We start from the raw sequence: 19,176 nt of genomic DNA on the forward strand, positions 1-19,176 counted from the left end.
TTTGTGGTATGCTCAACCCAAAGCAAGCACTTAAAAGATACTTTTGTTGCTCGGTAAAGCCAGTCTTCAACTACATATAGAAATGACCCAAATGAATATGCTGGCGTATTTATTTTGCACACTGAAGGACTGGTTCTTGCACGTAATGGAATTAAGAATAAAATACCAGAAGTGAAATTCGGGCCTCCTTGCAGTCTGGTTTGTGGCTGGGGAACTGGGCAGAGCTAAACTGGGGTGTCGGGTGCTGGGTTCCTTCTCACTGTGTTTTGCTGGCATGATTACGCTTCAGCTTTTTGTAGCCCACATAGTCACATGTATTCCACTTCACTTCTGCAGGCCTGTAGAGTCAACCATTTACATTGACAAGTGAAATCTTAACTGTTTTCTCTTAAAAAAAGGTAATGCCAGCTGTGGAGTCAGGGTATCAACTGTGTTGTGGTTTGTTGGGGTTTTTTTGGTGGTGTTTTTTTTTTTTTTTTGTCAAAAATACCTGTCCACTGGCAATTGGAGTAATGCAAAAGCCAGAAGGTTTTCACAGCTGGGGGGGCAAGAAACTATGGGGTGTTTTGCTGAGAAGGCAGCAGCCAGGTTTATTTCTAATAGTTTTGTATTGGTTTTACGCCTGACACTTTTACGGTGAATATTTCTGAGATGCTCTGTAATCACTTTCATTTTATAATATATTTCACACAAAATACCTTCTAGGTAAGGGGGGGTAGAGGGGGGATAATATTTAACTGAATATTCAATTTGTTTACTCATTTAAGACACTCTGAGTATCTTCTTGTTCCTGGGCCATTCCAGGCATCCTTTTGTGTGATGAAGCAGATTTGGACATTGCTTCAGGTGTGATTTTTTTTTTTTTTTTTTTTTTTTTTAAATCCTCTATAAGCAGCAGGCAAATGCAGCATGATACAGCTGGTGGTTGGTGGTAGTCTGGGTAAGGGCTGTACTTTCTCCTCTGAGTATCATGACATCAGGTAACTTCTGCACTGAATCATGGTTTGGAATGGTGAAGTCTCCCAAACGTGTGCTGTTGTGGCCAGCTGTTTCTAGGTTGCCCAGAGGGAAGTGTTTGAAGAGCTCCCTTGGTGCCTTTGCTGTTCAGTGCTGCTTGTAAATGTGGACCCAGGCGGCTGTGCAGCCCAGCACCCTGCAGAAGTCCTTGCAGTGTTGCTTTGAGGCAAGTTTGTAGTGCTGCTGCGTGCGGTGCTGTACCATTGCGTTATGCTCCCTGCAGAGAGCTGCCACCTCTTCCACCTCTCTTCTACCTCTTCCTGTGGTTAAAAGGGGCAAATCAACAGGTTTGCTGCCACAGACAGTCCTGTATAGACCCCTGAGGAGGATTCAAGGCCGAGGATCTCTTAAGAATTTGGGCAGTGGCAAGTGTTCTGCTTCTTACTCATTACAAACTGTCAAACTCACACCTGCTGTATGAGGAGTTCTGTGTACAAGGTTGAAAGGCAATTTTTCCCTGAAAAGAGCCCAAAATATTTGTAATCCTTTCTCCTTGACTAGTGGATTGTTATTTTTCACTTTTTTTAATGGTCATAGTTTGGGTTTTTTTCCCCTCTTTAACTATGTGCATCATTCTGTAACTAGTTGCTAGTTTTTTGCATCTCTGTTCTGCTTTTAGCATAGATCGAGTATTCAAATGCTGTTGTGGCTTAACCCCAGCTGGCAGCTGAGCACCACACAGCCACACGCTCACTCCACCCCAGTAGGATGGGGGAGAGAATTGCAAGGGTAAAAATAACGAAGACACTCGTGGGTTGAGATAAAGATAGTTTAATAGGTAAAGCAAAAGCCACACAGGCAAGCAAAGCAAAACAAGGAATTAATTCTCTGCTTCCCATGGGCAGCCATCTCCAGGAAAGCAGGGCTCCGTCATGAGTAATTGTTACTTGGTAAGACAGACACCGTAACTCTGAATGTCCCCCCTTTCTTCTTCTTCCCCCAGCTTTATATGCTGAGCATGACCTCACATGGTATGGAATATCCCTTTGGTCAGTTGGGGTCAGCTGCCCAAGCTGTCTCTCCTCCCAACTTCTTGTGCACCCCCAGCCCACTCGCTGGTGGGACAGTGTGAGGAGCAGAAAAGACCTTGACTCTGTGTCAGCACTGCTCAGCAATAACCAAAACATCCCTGTGTTATCAACACTGTTTCCCGCACAAATCCAAAGCAGAGCCCCACAGTAGCTACTATGAAGAAAATTAACTCTACCTCAGCCAAAACCAGCACAGGTGCTTAGATGACCTTTTTTATCTTTTTCTGATGTATCAGATGTCTATATGAATTCTTTCCAGATTTTATCAATATGCTAGAATATAGCAGTGCTTTCATTAGCAGAAGGAAATAGGTTTGCTTTTGTACACTTTTTTGTTATTACCCTTCAGAAGGACCTCAGGTGGTGGCATTTGAAAATTACTAGTCTGCTGGGGTTAGACACTGTTGTTCAATCTATTTATGAAGCCCTTAAGGAGGTGCACTGAGAGTTGAGACTGCAGCATCAACGTTGTGTTTATGACTTGAACCACATCTTTTTCTTGGGGAAGAAAAAATTGAGTGAAATATTTGTATTTGTTCAGTATGTGGCTAAAATGAGTGCTCAAAGGAAAGTAAATTAGCAAACAGTCTAGATAGGATGAAGGTGATGAGTGCACTGTGAAAGCATCAGTATTGGTAGCTGTCACTCTTCAGACTATTCTGGAAATCTGCTTATACACCTTTTGCAAAAGAGATTTGCTATTGTGCTTGATGTCCAAAGTGCCTGGTTTTGGTTTTGTTCATTGAGTGTTGTTACGGTTCCTCTTTGATTCATGAGGTCAAAAGCTGCCTCCATCAATGTGCCTGCCAGATGCTGTTTGCAGTGGCACTACAGAAAAACCACCTGGTTTCAAAGCAGGCAGCACATGTGCTTTGATAACATTAGTTTCAGGTCAAGTGTTCTGAAGGTTGTCAAAACTCAGTGTGTTGCCAAGTGCGGGTTTAGATCCTTATATTGATCTTCACGGTTTTGCATTGTGTGTGCCACTGTGCTGCTCATACAGCTGATGTGGTGGTGGTTGCCCGGCTCTGTGGGACTGGGGTGGGACTGGTGAAGAAAATAGCAAGTCGTAGCTCTGTCCGTACTTGTCTGAATTTTATGTGATTCACGTTCAGGTTTCCTGTGTACGGTTTCAGGATTAATGTGCACAGAGTGAAAGACACGTGACAGGATTCTTGCTTCAAATTGAAAATATTAACCCAGAGCGTATTTTTGTGTCTTGTCTTAACTTGTTTTGAAAATTCTTTGCTTTTTTATGAGAATCCCTGATTCTGGCAGTGTCTTGGAGTACCTGCAGGGTAACAGGTCACTCACATAGCTTTTCCTTCCTCTGCCACTATATATAGGGTAGGTGAATTTAGGTTTGTTGGGTTTTTTCCAGCTCACGGTATTCATGGGAAAACCTTGATTCTTGCACAGGGTTGTCTTTCCTGGTTTTTATTTTGTTTTGTTTCCCAAATGGACTCTGTCATTTTAGCACCTTGCTCCCAAATGCAGTTAGCCTCTGTCAGTGGTATGGGCACAGTAATGTATCACTTGTTTTCTCCCTATCACATGCTTGAACCTCCCTCCTCAGCACTGGAGGAATACCTTACAGACTAGTGAAAGCTGACTAGTAGCATACTGTGGATCCATTAGTTGTTTTTATCTGTTATATTCTGACCTGAAGAGATTTTAGTTCAGTTATAAAATATGAGAACCACAGTGTGGTGAGGAACCTTTTTTCAGAATGGAACAGAACTGCTATAAAGACAAGATCTCCTGTGTATTAATGCAATTTGTAAGAGCTTCTCCACCAATAGAAGTAGTTTTTCAATGACTTTCATAAATGGAGGGGACCACATAGCAAAATAGTGTGGAACTGGTAATGGGGAACGTAGCAAATTTTTGAGTTGGAATTTAGTGTTTTTTGTTGCAACCCCTCAGTATCTTAAAGTTTTAAAATAGATTGAATGCCTTTCTTCAGAGACCTGGATAATATGTTTGAGGCATCTCAAACCTTTTTCAAAGGGCTTTTGTCTGCCTTGGGCATTAGTGATGGGATCCTTTTGTTTGAAACTTCTTTTGAAATTCTCCATCAGTGACATTAGCAGCAGTAGCACTGTGCTGTTGAAGCTGAGAGGAACAGAAAACTGTCCTTGGAAAACTCTAGCCATCTCTCTTTTCAATTGCTCTGTCGTTTTTTTAAATTCTTTTACCTTAAATAACATTTTGACACATGCATAGGAACATAAGAATAATTACTCTATATAGAAGTTATCAAGTGGAGGATGTTTTGAATATTGCATTTTAGAAACCGAATGTAAATAATCTGTAGAGGTGAAAATTAAACTGAGAATATGAGGTATATGAGAAAACTGGAGATAATGATTGTGATTAGCTTGCTTTTTAAAAGAGTTATTTTATTTATCTGAAAATTAAGGGGAAAACTTGAATCCTTTTCATGACTAGCGGGGACTGAAGAAGGAACTGATGTAGGACTTCCTGGAACATTTTCAAGAGCTTGAAGCTGTAGGGGTAACAGGAGCCCAGCTTCAGTCTGGCATAACTCTGTTCTGAATAATGGCAGCAGTCATGCTTGGGGGGTATCCATTAGCCAGTGTGGCATTGTAAAATTCAACGTTCACATTCTGTGCAGGAAGCCCGGTGTTTGCTTCTATGTGTATGAGTTTCTGTATTAATGAAAAGGGGGTTGGGAAATCGCCACAGTTAAGAAGAATTAATATCAATACTTATAAATACTTAAAAGGAGGGTGCCAAGTAGATGGGAACACTCTTTTTTTCAGTGGTGCCCAGTGACAGAACAAGAGGTAACAGGCACAAACTTGAAGTTCCATCTAAGCATGAGGTGCCTGAGGACTGGAGGAAAGCCAATGTCACTCTGGTCTTCAAAAAGGGCAAGAAGGAGGGCCTGGGGAACTACAGGCTGGTCAGCCTCACCTCTATCCCTGGAAAGATGATGGAACAGCTTGTTCTGGGCGTCATCTCAAGGCACGTGGAGGAAGAGAAGGCTATCAGAAGTACTCAGCATGGATTCACCAAGGGGAAATCATGCCTGACTAATCTGATAGCCTTCTATGATGGTGTGACTGGATGGATAGATGAGGGAAAAGCGGTAGATGTGGTCTACCTTGACTTCAGCAAGGCGTTCGACACAGTCTCCCACAGCATCCTCATAGGGAAGCTTAGGAAGAGTGGGTTAGATGAATGGACAGTAAGGTTTATAGAAAACTGGTTGCAAGACAGAGCTCAGAGGGTTGTGGTCAGGGGCACAGAGTCTAGTTGGAGGTCAGTGACGAGTGGTGTTCCCCAGGGGTCAGTACTGGGTCCAGTCCTGTTCAATATATTCATCAACGACTTGGATGAGGGGATAGAGTGCACCCTCAGCAAGTTTGCTGATGATACAAAGCTGGGAGGGGTGGCTGACACACCAGAAGGCTGTGCTGCCATACAGAGAAACCTGGACAGGCTGGAGAGTTGGGAGGAGAATCTTATGAAATTCAATAAGAGCAAGTGTAGGGTGCTGCACCTGGGGAGGAATAACCCCATGCAGCAGTACAGGTTGGGGGATGACCTGCTGGAGAGCAGCTCTGTAGAAAGAGACCTGGGAGTCCTGGTGGACAACAGGATGACCATGAGCCAGCAATGTGCCCTTGTGGCCAAGAAGGCCAATGGCATCCTGGAGTGCATCAAGAAGAGTGTGGCCAGCAGGTCAAGGGAGGTCATCCTCCCCCTCTACTCTGCCTTGGTGAGGCAGCACCTGGAGTACTGTGTCCAGTTCTGGGCTCCCCAGCTCAAGAAGGACAGGGAACTGCTGGAGAGGGTGCAGCATAGGGCTACCAAGATGATTAGGGGACTGGAACACCTCTCTTATGAATAAAGACTGAGGGAATTGGGTCTCTTTAGTCTGGAAAAAAGACGGTTGAGGGGGGACCTGATCCATGCTTATAAATACTTAAAGGGTGGGTGCCAGGAGGATGGGGCCAGTCTCTTTTCGGTGGTGCCCAGTGACAGGACAAGAGGTAACGGGCACAAACTTGAGTATAGGAAGTTCCACCTAAACATGAGGAGGAACTTCTTTACCTTGAGGGTGGTAGAGCACTGGAACAGACTGCCCAGGGAGGTGGTGGAGTCTCCCACTCTGGTGACATTCAAAACCCGCCTGGACGCGTTCCTGTGCAACCTGCTCTAAGATGTCCCTGCTCTGGCAGGGGGGTTGGACTAGATGATCTCCAGAGGTCCCTTCCAGCCCTATGATTCTATGAGGAGGGACTTCCTTTGAGGGTGGCAGAGCACTGGGACAGGCTGCCCAGAGAGGCTGTGGAGTCTTCAACTCTGGAGACATTCAAAACCTGTCTGGACACCTTCCTGTGCAACTTGCTGTAGGTGACCCTGCTCTGGCAGGGGGGTTGGACTAGATGATCTCCAGAGGTCCCTTCCAACCCTGACCATTCCGTGATTCTGTGTGTGAGTTCTGGAAGGTGTTTGAACATACTCCTTAATGCAGGTCCAGGAGATCTCTGCCCATCTGAAGAGGTCAAACTGTGGTTCCATGCATTCTTGCTGCTGATAAGGGTTGTCCCCAGCATCTCATCTGTTTGTGTTAAGCTGTGAATGTAAAATTCCTCACAATGGGTGGGAGCTAAAAACTTTGAGACTGATGGAGGTCTCTGAGAAGAAAACAACAAGGAACTTCTCCAGCTTTCATGAAAGCGACATTGTCAGTACTTAATCTGGGGATGCAGAATACAAAAGTGACAAAGGAAACGATCATTGTTAAGAATGACTTATACCCTGTCCTGCAGATTGCAGCAGTGTTTAGTATTTAGAGAAATGTTTGTGCATTTGACAGGCTTACTAGTATACAGCTCTCAATCATGCTACTGTCACATTTTTTAAGAAGCACATATCCATGATTTAAAGATTATTTTTTTTTTATTATTTTTTTTTTGCCTTTTCCCTGGAACCCTGTGGAATATCAGTTAGCTTTCTTGAGAAGAGGCAACATATATAATGTCCTGAAGGTATACTATGACCTGAACGTCATACATACATTTTGTGAATATTAAATGAAAGGTAGCCTTGCATGATAGAATTTAGGTGAATATCACTGGAGGAGTGGAAGTTTAGGAATATTTTGCAGAGTTCTTCAACTGAGTCTGCAGCTGCATGATCTATTGCTACGTATATAGTTTAGCTTATCAAGATTGTTAGTACCTACAACAATGTGCCTTTTTTGTGTTATTCCAAAATGAAGGCTTATTGCCAGGGAAATCTGGCTTTATCTACTAGAAACTCTGTCTGTCTTTTGAGGTGGTGTCTGTTATTTATCATGAATGAGAATGAGAGAAGGAACTGGAGAAACAGCTATGCTGCCGAAGCAGCGGTTCATGTACTCACAGTCTGTGTTGTCTTGCTGCAATTAGACTTTTGATGTCAGTGTGGCACTTTTCTGAAAATAATAGAAATTTCAGTCTGTTTTCATTTGTGCCATTGGGATGGAGCTAAACATACTAGCGAAGTGCATAATAAGAAAACAGAGTAGATTGTAAAATGCAGGAATGACAGCGCAGACAATACGAATCTCTGCTAAGCATTGGATTTATTTAATTCTCTTGTAAATACAACACTTCTTGAATAATTGTTTAGTTTCTGATAAGAAGTTTTAACTTTTCTATGTGGTTTTGTTTGCAAAATGAAGTCATTGAGTAACAGTTGTATGATTAAAGGAAAAGAAACAAGCCTTTCCTAACTAGTATGCAAAAATCGCAAGGGTAGTTTAAAAGCTGGCTTGAATACTCCATAGTACAACTTTCCATTTCCAAGTTCTGTGTTTTCTTGTGAGGACATAGCTGCTTCAGTAAATGTAACATGCTTAACTGCACTTTTTAACCTGGCCTTGTACTGTAGTGCCTGCAGAACACGGCTCGTTGTAACTCAACATTTCTTAATATTTTCCAGTTAGGTAAAGGTTGTCTAAATAGGCACTGAAAGCAGCAAAATACAAATAGCATTGTGTCGTGGTTTAGGCCAAAATCCACTACTGGGGACCTGAGGGACCCCAGATGAGACCGACAGATGCTGCCCTCTACCCCTCTTCAAAGAGAGAGGCAGAGGAGGAAAAAGAGACCTATGAGTTTAGAAGGAACTGAACTACTTTAATGAAATATTAATAATAAAATAAAAAGAAATAATGAAATATATACAAAACCGTATCAAGCTCCCGAGATGACAATCACAACACCGGCTGGCACTGGGGCAGTCCCAGGCTGGACTCAGTGACTGACGGGAACTGGATTCTGGATCTGCATTCAGGATCGGGATCACAGGTAGACGAAGAGTCCTCCTCAGACGTCGGCCATTGAAGGAAGAGAGAGCTGACCCTTTGATCCCTCAGCTTTTATACTGAGCAAGAGGCAGATGGGATGGAATACCCTGTTGGTCAGTTTTGGGTCACCTGTCCTCTCCGCTCCTCTCTGCAGGTGCGACCCCACTATGCTTTTCCGCTTCTGACCCTCCAACGGGGCAAATAACAAAGTTGGTTGGCCTTGGGGGTTATAGCAATGAGTATAAGCAAGAGCCTCTCTGCATACCATGCCTGGGCATCAGCTGTAAACATTGGTCTTATCACTCTGAGGGAGTGAACACTCTCTGCACAAGATGCAGTTAATTTCAGTAGTTAGAAGAGGCCCAGCTAAGAAGCAAAGTTACTGAACAAAATTGGTTCTGTTTTACCTCAAACCAGGACACCTTGCTTCTTGTACTAATGGGTGTGTATATAGCCAAATATGATTTTGATATTGCTATCCGTTTGTTGCAAATATTTTGATAGCTACCTGTTACTTGTATATTTGCCTATCAAAGGTTTAAAATGTTGTGGAATATGGAGACTGTGGTGTTCACTTGGTCGATAATGGGAAACCAGGTGAACTGAGTCACAAGACATTGGTGAGCAGCTGCAATGGGAAGCACGGCCAAAGGTGTCCTGTAAAAATGTGGCAGATTATAATGCAATTTCTAATGTTTATCAGGGCTGAGTTAAGAGCAGCTGTATACGTACATATTCACAGTTGCAGTATGTATACACATCTTATTTTGTAACTGAAATGATAGAAGTATTTCTATTCTGTGACGGGGTGTTATGATGCAGGAGATGCTGGCTTGCTGCTTAGGTGTTTTATGGTATTTTGGAACATGATTGGCCAAATTCATGTAAGAAATGCAACTCGCATGTGCTTTGGTAGGGATCTCTGTGCTCTGTGGTTTCTCTCCCGATGTCGGAACACCCGCAGAATGAGGCACGTCCTCCTCACTTTTTCTGAAGTACAGGTTGGAGGCCTTAGTTCAGAGAAGGGTCTAAGCACATTGAGAATGCCCATCTCATCTCAAGAAACTTGCCTTGAGTTCCGGTTCAATGCTAATTTTTGTGGTGGTCGAGGAGATGCTTTGTGGGGAGAGTGAGTTTTTGTGAATTTAGGCCTGTATAATCTTTATTTCCATCACTCAAGAGCTGACTGCATATAAAGTTTACTATCTGCATTGCTGCAAGCTTGCATGTACATTTCTCTTAAGTACCAAAGTAAAACATTTTGAAAACATGAGTTATTTTTTTCTTTAGTAGCAATATAAATATTTAGAATTCAATATTTCACAGGTTATGTTTTCTTCAGTCTTTTCTAGCTAGGGAATTAAATACTTTAACTTCTGGCAGTTTAAGCACTGACACTGTTGACTTATCTCTGGGCCCAGTCTAACACCAAGTTGCTAACTGGCAGATTTGTTTCAGAAACAGGTAAGTACTTGTGCTTAAGTTAAGTATGTGAGTTGGTTAAGACTTAAAGATGGCTGCTCCTAAGCTTTCTCCAGCTCACTTACCTTTGTTCTGTAAGGAGAAATTTTCTCTGATCTCTTGGTTCACTAAGTCAACAATGGAAGATGTCAATAGAAACACAATGAAATATGAGGAGGAAAAGTGGAAACTTACAAGTATTTAATGGTTTCTAAGATCTCTCTTATTTAGATACCTTCTCTAGCTCTCCATCTTATTTCCTCCAGTCAGGTTAAAACAGACTAAAAAAAAAAAAAAAAAAAAAAAAAAAAGAAAACAAACTGTGTTTTCTGTGAGTATTTTCCCTCAATATTTTGAAAAACCACATATATATAGTAAAGGTAGCAAAACCCTCTGTGTTAGTGTTTCAGTATTCATTAAGAATGTAGTGTGTGTGTAATTTTTCTAGTTGATAACTGTAAAAGAAGAAGACCTAATCTGAAGAAATGTTTGTTTTACAGAATGTTGAAACCAAGGTGGAGGAAGCAACTAAAGAGAGTCCGAAAGCAGCCCGACTAACACAGCAGTCTTCAGAGGATAATGAAGTATTTGGTGAGTTACTCAGACAACTGGAAAATGTTATTTGATCTCTTAGTTCAGAAAAGACAATTCCCACAAAGTCCTTGTGATCTACATAATATTGGTCTATAGCATTTGAGTGCGGGCTGTACAGTTCCACAGAGACCTGGAAAGGTGGCAGAAGGGACCAAGAAGAAAACAGAGGGATCAATGGTCTGAAATAAATCATCTCTGAAGAAAGATTAGCTGTTGGTTACCACCAAGAAGAAAGACTGAATCCAAGTCTTCAACAAAATTAAAGATGTGTGCAATAAGAGGGAAAATAAACTTTTCTCTGTCCATGATGGATAGGACAAGCCATGAATTCTTTAAATTGCAGGAAGAAAGATTTGATTAAATGTTGGGAAGGGGAATCCTAAAATGAATACTAAAACATTTGGATGCATCATCTGGAAAGTGTGGAGATTCATCCTTGAAAACAGGTTAGACAAGTAACTGTCTAAACTGATGTAATGTCGTTCATGTTGTGGCAGAAGGATATACCAGATGCCTTTTGAGGATACTCAGAGGCCTAAATTTTAGGTGAGCTTCTCTTGATAGTTTTCTGTGAATCCCCTCCCATTCCCCCTATAGGTTTTGCTGGTAGTTTTATGATTTGGTCTGAAAGCAGTATTTGGCCTTTTTTTCTGCATTAAGATTAGATTTGGAAGAGAGCCAGGGAAACAATACTATTCTAACTTTGTTGATTTTATGCTAGCAGAACTCCAATAAAAAAGCAGTAGTCTAACATTATGCAGAAGAGGTGAGGGCAAATCTTAAAGTTTATCAGTTGGTGTAGTATATAGCTCCATTATGTTCTGGAGCAGAAACTCAGGATCTGCAGAAGTCATGTGGATTTTATTAAGACTGACTAGCTTGAAGACTTTTGGATGAGTCAAATATTTTTGAATACAGTAAGGAATTTTTTTCTTTCAAGGATTGGAGCATGAGTAATAAAATCTTTCTTACTGTATATGGAAACAATGCTTGTGACCATTTAGACTGGTTTTGTTTAAAATCAGCCTTCCTCAATGAGATAGTGTAGTTTGATTGGCACAAGAGCCTCAATTCCTGGTATGAATGTTTCCAACACTGATCATATAATGCCAGTGTCTGAAGAATCCACAAGTGGACTTAAGAACTATGTTTCAACTCTATTAATTCAGTGCTGAGGCTATTACCTCATTTCCTCTACATCTGCTCCACCAGTTATTTGCAGTAGATCCAGTGTTACTGGTTATAGAGCCCAATGGCACTGTGTAATGTGCATCTCAAACTCTGTCCTTTCTCAATTCAGATCTCTGGTTTTCTTTCTGTGAAAAGGATGGAGACAGCAAAGCAAGGAGACATCTGTCTGCCTCCTTCTACCAGCAAAATCTCAGGCTTTTAAACTTTCTCTCTATTCTGATCACTAGCCCCATGTACCAGTGAACTAAACCAGTAATTAGTCAAGCCTGTGGTCCATGTGAGGACTGTGAACTTAAAAATGGGAATTAAAAACCATGAAGTTCACTGTTGGTAGGCTTAACCTCACCATCCAGTGATCCATACCCTCACTACAGATTCTTTTACTAATTTAAGAAGGTCGACATGCAGTGTACTACGCGTTCTTTAAAGCTAATGATTTACTAACAAATTGCTAAATATTTCCATGTTCCAAATCTGTGAACTGAACTGCTTATCTAAGATAACCAATGATCAACCTTTGATAACTTGGCACCACAAGGAGGAAAAATTCTTTCCAACTCCAAAACCAGTTAGACTATAGCAGCTTATATCAACCCTTTTACCACTTAAAGTCTGGTTTGTTCGTTGTTTTTAAGATTAGATCAAAATGGCAAAAAAAAAAAAAAAAAAAAAGAAATATGGTGCAAATAGAGTCTGTAATCTTCTTTTTCACCTTGGTCAAGTGAGGAAATCAAAGTGGACTGGAGGTGCAAATGAAACCACTTTGGTGTGAGACTCCCTGAGAGTCAGGGAGGAAAATTTTGGCAGATAGAAGCTTTATGTCTCTGAGAATGACACTGTTGTATATACCTGCCTTTCCCTGCAGTTCTGGGAAATTTCTTAAGATGTTCAAATACATCTCATAGGGGATAAATGATAACCTTGAAACAGTTTTCCCTAGGTGAGTTATTTGTTGTCCTTTGACTTAAATGATTAGATTACAGACCCTGCTCAGTTATTCTCCCTCTGGCTTGATCTATTTCAAGCTGTCCCTCATTTCTATCTTCTTTCTTTCTCCCCTGTGATGTTAATTATAACGAGCATCAAGTATGCACCAAGAGTTGGTTAATTTATAGCTTCAGCTTTGACTAGAATTCCTCCTCTGAAGAATTTTAAATAGCCTTTGGTCTCTTTGAGCAGGCGCAACACAGCCTTCCTTTTTCACAGATTGCTGTCTTCTGTGCCTTATTTCTGTACTTTTCACAAAGATCACTTTCCCCAGCTTTCTCTGGACAGTGCCACCCCCTACAGAGAGGTTAGGACAGGCAGCAGAGGAATCAATTCCTGCCTGACTGAGCCCCCTTCAGAAAAGGGGACAGCACCCCTTGACTGCTGCTTGCCTTTTCTGTCTTGGTGCGTGGCTCTGCAGCGGGCACTTAGAGGAGTCGGGTCCCCCAGAAAGCACTGGCTGTCCCTCTTCGCTGAGCCACCCGGTGGCAGCAACTGCCAGTCCCTGGCAGCCACCAGGGTGCCTGGACTGCCAGGTCAGAGGCTCTTTAGCAAAAGAGACAGAACACTCTTGTTTTCCTCTTACCTAACCCCGGAGAGGGGGGAGACAATGTCTTAGACCAGGTGCCAGTATGGTTTATCAGGAACAGGAAACCTTCTGTACTGTGGACAGCATGGAATAGATGCAATTACTAGTGGTTGTTGTATAGAAGATGTCAGAGGGAGCTGTGCGGTTTGAATACAGCAATATTTCTTTTGGAAATACTTGCTTCCACAGTAGGTGTGGTTTCTGCAGTGCCTATCAGCTGGGTACAGTTTTGGAGGCAAGCGCAGTACTATTGAATGAAAATGTGGTGGTGATAAAGAACTAAGCGTGGATATCTCTTTCAAGTCCACTAGACCCAATAGCTCTCTTTGTAACTACAAGTAAAGATTGATCCACTGCTGTGGTGGATCACTTGTGAGTGAATATGAATGTCATAGTTTTCTTATTCCTCTTCGTATGAGTTGAAACTGGGACTTATCACTCTGGAGGGGTTGGTTTTTGGTTTTTTTTTTTTGCATTTCTCTTTAATATTTATTTTTATACTGGAGTATGGCTGAAATGTCAGTATCAACAATGGAGCTGTGTTGTACCAGCTGCTTTATGAAGCAAACAAGGCAGGTATGTCCTGTGTTTAGGAGCTAATTCTCAAAGGCGATGAACTTTTTGTACAAGAAGATAGAGTGGAAAAATGGAGCAGAAGGGTAAGGATATGGGGGAGAAAAGAAATCTAGTCTGTATAGTAATGGTATTTGTAACTATGAAACTGAATTAACAAGAGTTAGTTTTGTTTGTCCTTTGAAAGGATTTTCTTGTGACACCCAACAGAGTTCTGTTGTCTGCTACAGACTGAATATGCATCTGTGATGTGGAACTAGAATGTCTTGCTTGCTACACACTTCTGTTGAACTTGCACGTAGTCAACATGGTCTGTATTGCAACCAGTATGTAGTCAGAAAAGGATCGTGAATGACATCTCAGTCCAAGTGAGAGAAGAAAATTGCCAGGTAGAGGGCTATGTGTTTGAAGAAATGGATTAGGACGCAACTGCTGACCTCACTTTCAGAGATGCTTTTCAGAACTTTTAGATCCGTTGCTACCCTACAACTGTGAGGCAAAAGCAGGGGGCCAAAGTGTCTGTCATTCTGACTGGGAGGATTGGACCTTCCTTTGGTGAAACCCCTTACTGTCTTAACTTGGAGAAGGACAAATGCAGATCTTTATTGACTCTTTTTTTTCCACAGGGCTGAACTGGCATAAAATTACAAGTAAGAAAAAATTCTCTGTGGGGGAACTGTGATATATTGACAGCATATTCCCCTTTCTGAGAGTAATGAAAAGTTGAAGTGTACTAACTTGTCAAGATACAAGAAGTCGTGATATTCTCAAACAGGAAAGTTTCATTTCTGTCTAGTAGATCGGTGCTAAAATTGTCATGGTTCTTCACCGCTTAGTGCTTTCCAGTGATCCCTGCTGTGTGGCTGGAGTTGTACTGTGGGGTGTTGTGGTGGTTTTTTTTGTTGTTGGGGCTTGGTGAGGTTTTTTGCATGTTTTTTTAATATAAAAAAGGCAAATGTGGGAAAGTGACACTGAATGCAGCACCGTCCGTTATTCTGCTATTTCTAATGGCAGTGCTGGGTACATCCTGAGGTATCTTTTGTATGCGGAGCTCAGGTATATAGCTAGAAACCATACATTCAGCACAATTCCTTGGTGACCCTTGACTGACCCTGATTCATTGCTTATGCTGATGCCTGCATCTGTGTCCTATGTAGAATGTCCTGTGGATATTTGTATGACCCTACACAGGTTCAAGAACTTGTGTCTTCACAAGATTTCCATCTGTAACGGTTTGACCGATGTAGTCGCACTCACTGTTGGCCTCCCTGAACATGGTAGGACAAGGGTCCTGCACTAGCTGCAGTCCAACTGTGTCCACACCTAGGAATTTTTCAGATGCTGTGTACTGGATACCAGTTTAGGCTGGGTTTTTTTTTTTTTTATTTTTGTTCAGTTGGGGATTTAACAATGGTATGTAAAGCCCATAGTACCGAAATAGTAGGCAGCGTGTACCTCTTACAAATTAACAAGTGGTTGTACAGGATATACTTACAAGGTGGGAATCTATGTGATCATGTGTTATACTTGCATGGATTTCACTCTTATATCCATTTTTGGTTTTTGATTCTTGCTTAAAAAAGCGAGGGGACAGAATGCAAAAATAGGAGCTGGAAGACATTTGGCAGCTCCTGGTTGCACAATGCCTTTATCAGGAGGTGATTTGGTCCTGTCAGGAGCTTCCTAAAAGCTGAGGGTTATTGTAGTTCAGTGACCTTCTTCCTGGGAAGCTTCTCTCTTTGTAAACACAATCAATTGTGGGACACAAGCTATGACTTTAATGGAAAATAATGGCAAGCTTACACGAAAAAAAGCAATCTGGTGAGACAGCAAATCATCCTAAAATAGATGTTATTACCACAGTGCAGTTATTCCCTCTTGCATGAGAGGTAAATCACAGAATGGGGGAATTTAGTTTCCTGTAGTTTTTCATTATAAGCTAAGTAATGATTCTGTTGTTCCAACTGTCCACGTATTTATACTTTCCTTCACCATCTCTTGCCTTTTCCCAGTTTCTTGCAAGAATTGGCCTGTCTCCTTCCATCCAGAGACCACTGGTTTATTGAAATTACAACAGCAAGACTGCATTAACTTTCTGAGATGGAAAGAATAGATTTACATTTTAATAAAAAAAGTTTGGTATCTTTTGTGCAGTTGTTGGATCTCAGAGGTACTCCTCACAGCTTTGTCTTTTTAGTGTGTTTTTTATGCCCGCCTAAAGCTTTCTCCTTTCCACCCCCCCGCACCCCACCCCCCCCCAGGGAAAGGGCTGAAACTTTGTTCTTGCAAGATCTTAGGTATGATAAAATGCTTTTTGCAAACTATGTGTAGTTTACATATGGACAAGAGAAGCCAAAGACTAGAGAACTGCTGTGGTGGAAAGATACCCACAGGATTTCAGAGGCAGCAGTTGGCCAATTGGTTGGATTTTTTGTTATTTTAGGGTTTTACACTTTTTCTAAAGTATATTTGCATTTTTTATGTTAATTCTGTGGATGGTTTGGTTATGGCTCATTTTTATGGATTTTTCTTTTTTTAACAATAGCATTCAAATGTTTGGTTTTTTTTTTCTGCCAGCCATCTGATGCTTTAAACAGTAACAGTAGCTCCTGGACATCTAACTAGTTAATATGTCATTATAATTAATGTACTGCTCTACAGTAGCATATAAAGCTTTAAGATTACTTTTAGCATGGTACTGATGTTGGCCACAAAATGAGTGCACAAGCACTTAAGGGCAGTTTAAGAAGTCTGATCTAGGATGAATTTTCTTTTTTTTCTTGTCTGTACCCCATGCAAGCCACATGCATAACAGAGGCTTGGGGTATTCTTCTTTCATAGGGACTGGAGTTGTTGCTAGATTTGTTAGCATAGACATGGACCTGAACCAGTGATGCCTGCTGTATTTCTAGCAGTGCGGGGCTGGTGGGCTGTGCTTGCTGTAATTAATCAGCACAATAACAGTATAATAAATGACTTAGTCATTATTTTAATGCTTGCTATACAGCGTACAGGATCTGCTGGTTTTTTGTTTTTTTCCCCTTGTTTATTCAGTAAGTGTAAGTCTGTATGTGACATGGGGGGAAGCACAATAGGCATTTACTATCCTATTGTTATCCAGAGCACACATTGTAGCTGATTATAAAAGTGAGGATGGCTAAGGGTGGTCTAATGTCACATGTTGCTGGGTGGTGATATGAGGCCTTTGGCTAATTAGCTAGCCATGAAAACAAGTTACTTATTTCCCAGTGTATTTTGTTGTCTTTGTCCTGTTAGCCAGGCTTCAGCCCAAGGGAGTATTCTGTTTGCACAGAAGAAACAGAGTCCTTAGTGTTCTCTGTCACTGATCCTTATGTACCATCCAGTTTGGTTAAGGCAGGATTTTATCTGTAAATGAATTAAAAGTGCTTCTGAAAGATCTTTATTTTGGGGAAAGTAGCTGGGATGTTGCTGTTGTCCCATTTCCAGTTTTGTTGAGGCTGAATAAACTCTCAGTTCTGGTTTGAGTGAAATAAGAAGCAGAATAGTTCTCCATGGGCCATCCGCTCTTCTGTCGTGTTAGCTGAAACAGATGTTGTCATTAAAGTTTAATTACTTTGTGACTCACTTCTTAATGCAGTGCCTAGAAGAGAACGAGAATGAGTTTTTGTACAATCTATTAGGAGAATACAGAAACACCAGCTGAGATTGATAATCCTTTTGAGTCTTAAAGAAAGTAAAATATGAAAGCCACCTACTTTGGCTTCTAGCCTAATAAGAATTATGGAATTTCATTGGGTCATTCCTGGATCAAATCCATAATACCTGATTTGAGGCTGAATAACGTCCTATTGCAAGATTGTGTAAAAACAATGGATTCTCCTCAGGCTTTCAGTGGTCAGTTATCCTGGTTAAAAAGAGGCACTTTGCTGATGGTCTACCCCCCATAATTTCCACCAATTGTGTGACTGAGCTCCATTAGGCTGCCCATAGCACACATCATGATACAGAGATCCTAACCCAGATTTTTTCTTATCTGAATGTAGTAGATAGAAACCAGGAGAAAAAGGGGATACATAGGTAAACATCTTTCCCTCATAAACACAGTAGGTCAGTATTAAGTTGGTGCTCCCCATCCAGTGTGCTGTGGATCAGGTGAAATTTCAGTTCCTTGTCAGGATCAGATGGGTCTAAGAAATTCTGGCTTGAATTTCTTAGTGGTACTTCCCACTCACCCCCATGTAAGCCTCGTTCATTGGCAATATTGTAATTATCTCTATTGACTGTGGCAAAACTATAGAGATAGTGAGTTGAGCTTAAAAATCAAAAATCCATCAACTTGTCCCTCCAGCATTAAGGGGGTGGGCTGGAGTATGAAAAAAAGCTGTGAATTTTCTTATGTTCAAGTTGTCACCCAAAGAGTGTGGAGGGGCAGTGAGAGAGACGTTGTAGCTGCATCCTCTTGTGCAGCAGCAGCTCTTCTGCGAAAGTATCAGTCTTGGTATGTGATGGGTGTAGTTCCGGAAGGGAGAGCCAAGCAGCAGTAAGCCCACCATGAAAGAATTATGAAAGTAGAGAACGACAGGATATTGTAAACACCCAATGCAAGCTGTTTTGCTGGTGACGCGGACAAAATATTTTTATTTCTATGCTGAGTTAATCTAAATTGTGCTGCAGCCTAACGTATGACATTTTCAATTGTGTCTGCAAGACTGAAAATTAATCTAATGGTGGTGGAGAGTGAAAGCAAGAAGGAACACAGAGGTTTTGAATGAGTGAATGAAAATTTGCAGGACTTGGCATCTGTCGGCTTCCCCTTGGCGCTCCCATGTCTCTACCCTGGAGCTCTGTGAAACTCCAGTATGATTCCAGGCAACACATCCAACCCATACTTGAAGCTATGCCTTTCTGTTAAGCATTTTTTCAAGAAGGCTGACTGTGGTTTGGCTTAACTCCTTCAAGTTCATAGCTTGCCAGCACTTGTGCAACAGTTCAGTTTTATGGGTGTGACGGTGTCCCTTTAAGCGCTGACAAGGAGACACAGAGCAGAAATTCACATCTGAGGTGTCTATTTTTGATGAGGAAAATAGAAGTGAAAAGGACTAGTATTTACTGGTGTGCACACACTGGTACTTGTACAGAAACATCCTGGTGGCGACAAGACTGCAGTCGCTTAAAAGCCTTGCGAGGAGCAAAGAACAGCCATGATAATGCTGTTCTTTATTTCCAGTGCTGTTCAGAGCAGGCTCCCTCTCTAGAGCCTTTCCTATGCTTCCCTTCCCTGTTGCCAGTGAAAAGCTTGGCTTTCTCTAGGCTTTTTAATGTTCCCACTTAATTAGAAGGAACCATTTTTCTACTGGATATAAAGTACCTCCATCAAAACAGGAATTTTAGATTAGTCTAAGTGATTTTTAGTAGCTGTCATC

The 19,176-nt window shown here is 41.5% G+C and overlaps 1 protein-coding gene across 1 annotated transcript in view; it reads left to right on the forward strand.

The window, feature by feature from the left end:
* Nucleotides 1–19,176, forward strand: part of MBP (myelin basic protein) — a 124,152-nt gene that overhangs the window by 50,937 nt on the left and 54,039 nt on the right. Inside the window, exon 3 of the mRNA XM_082479977.1 lies at nt 10,338–10,428. Coding sequence (XP_082336103.1) covers nt 10,338–10,428 — 91 coding nt within the window. The remainder of the gene's footprint in view (nt 1–10,337; nt 10,429–19,176) is intronic.

The sequence above is a fragment of the Vanellus vanellus genome (assembly GCF_965231255.1).
Source record: "Vanellus vanellus genome assembly, chromosome: 2".
Taxonomy (NCBI): Eukaryota; Metazoa; Chordata; class Aves; order Charadriiformes; family Charadriidae; genus Vanellus; species Vanellus vanellus.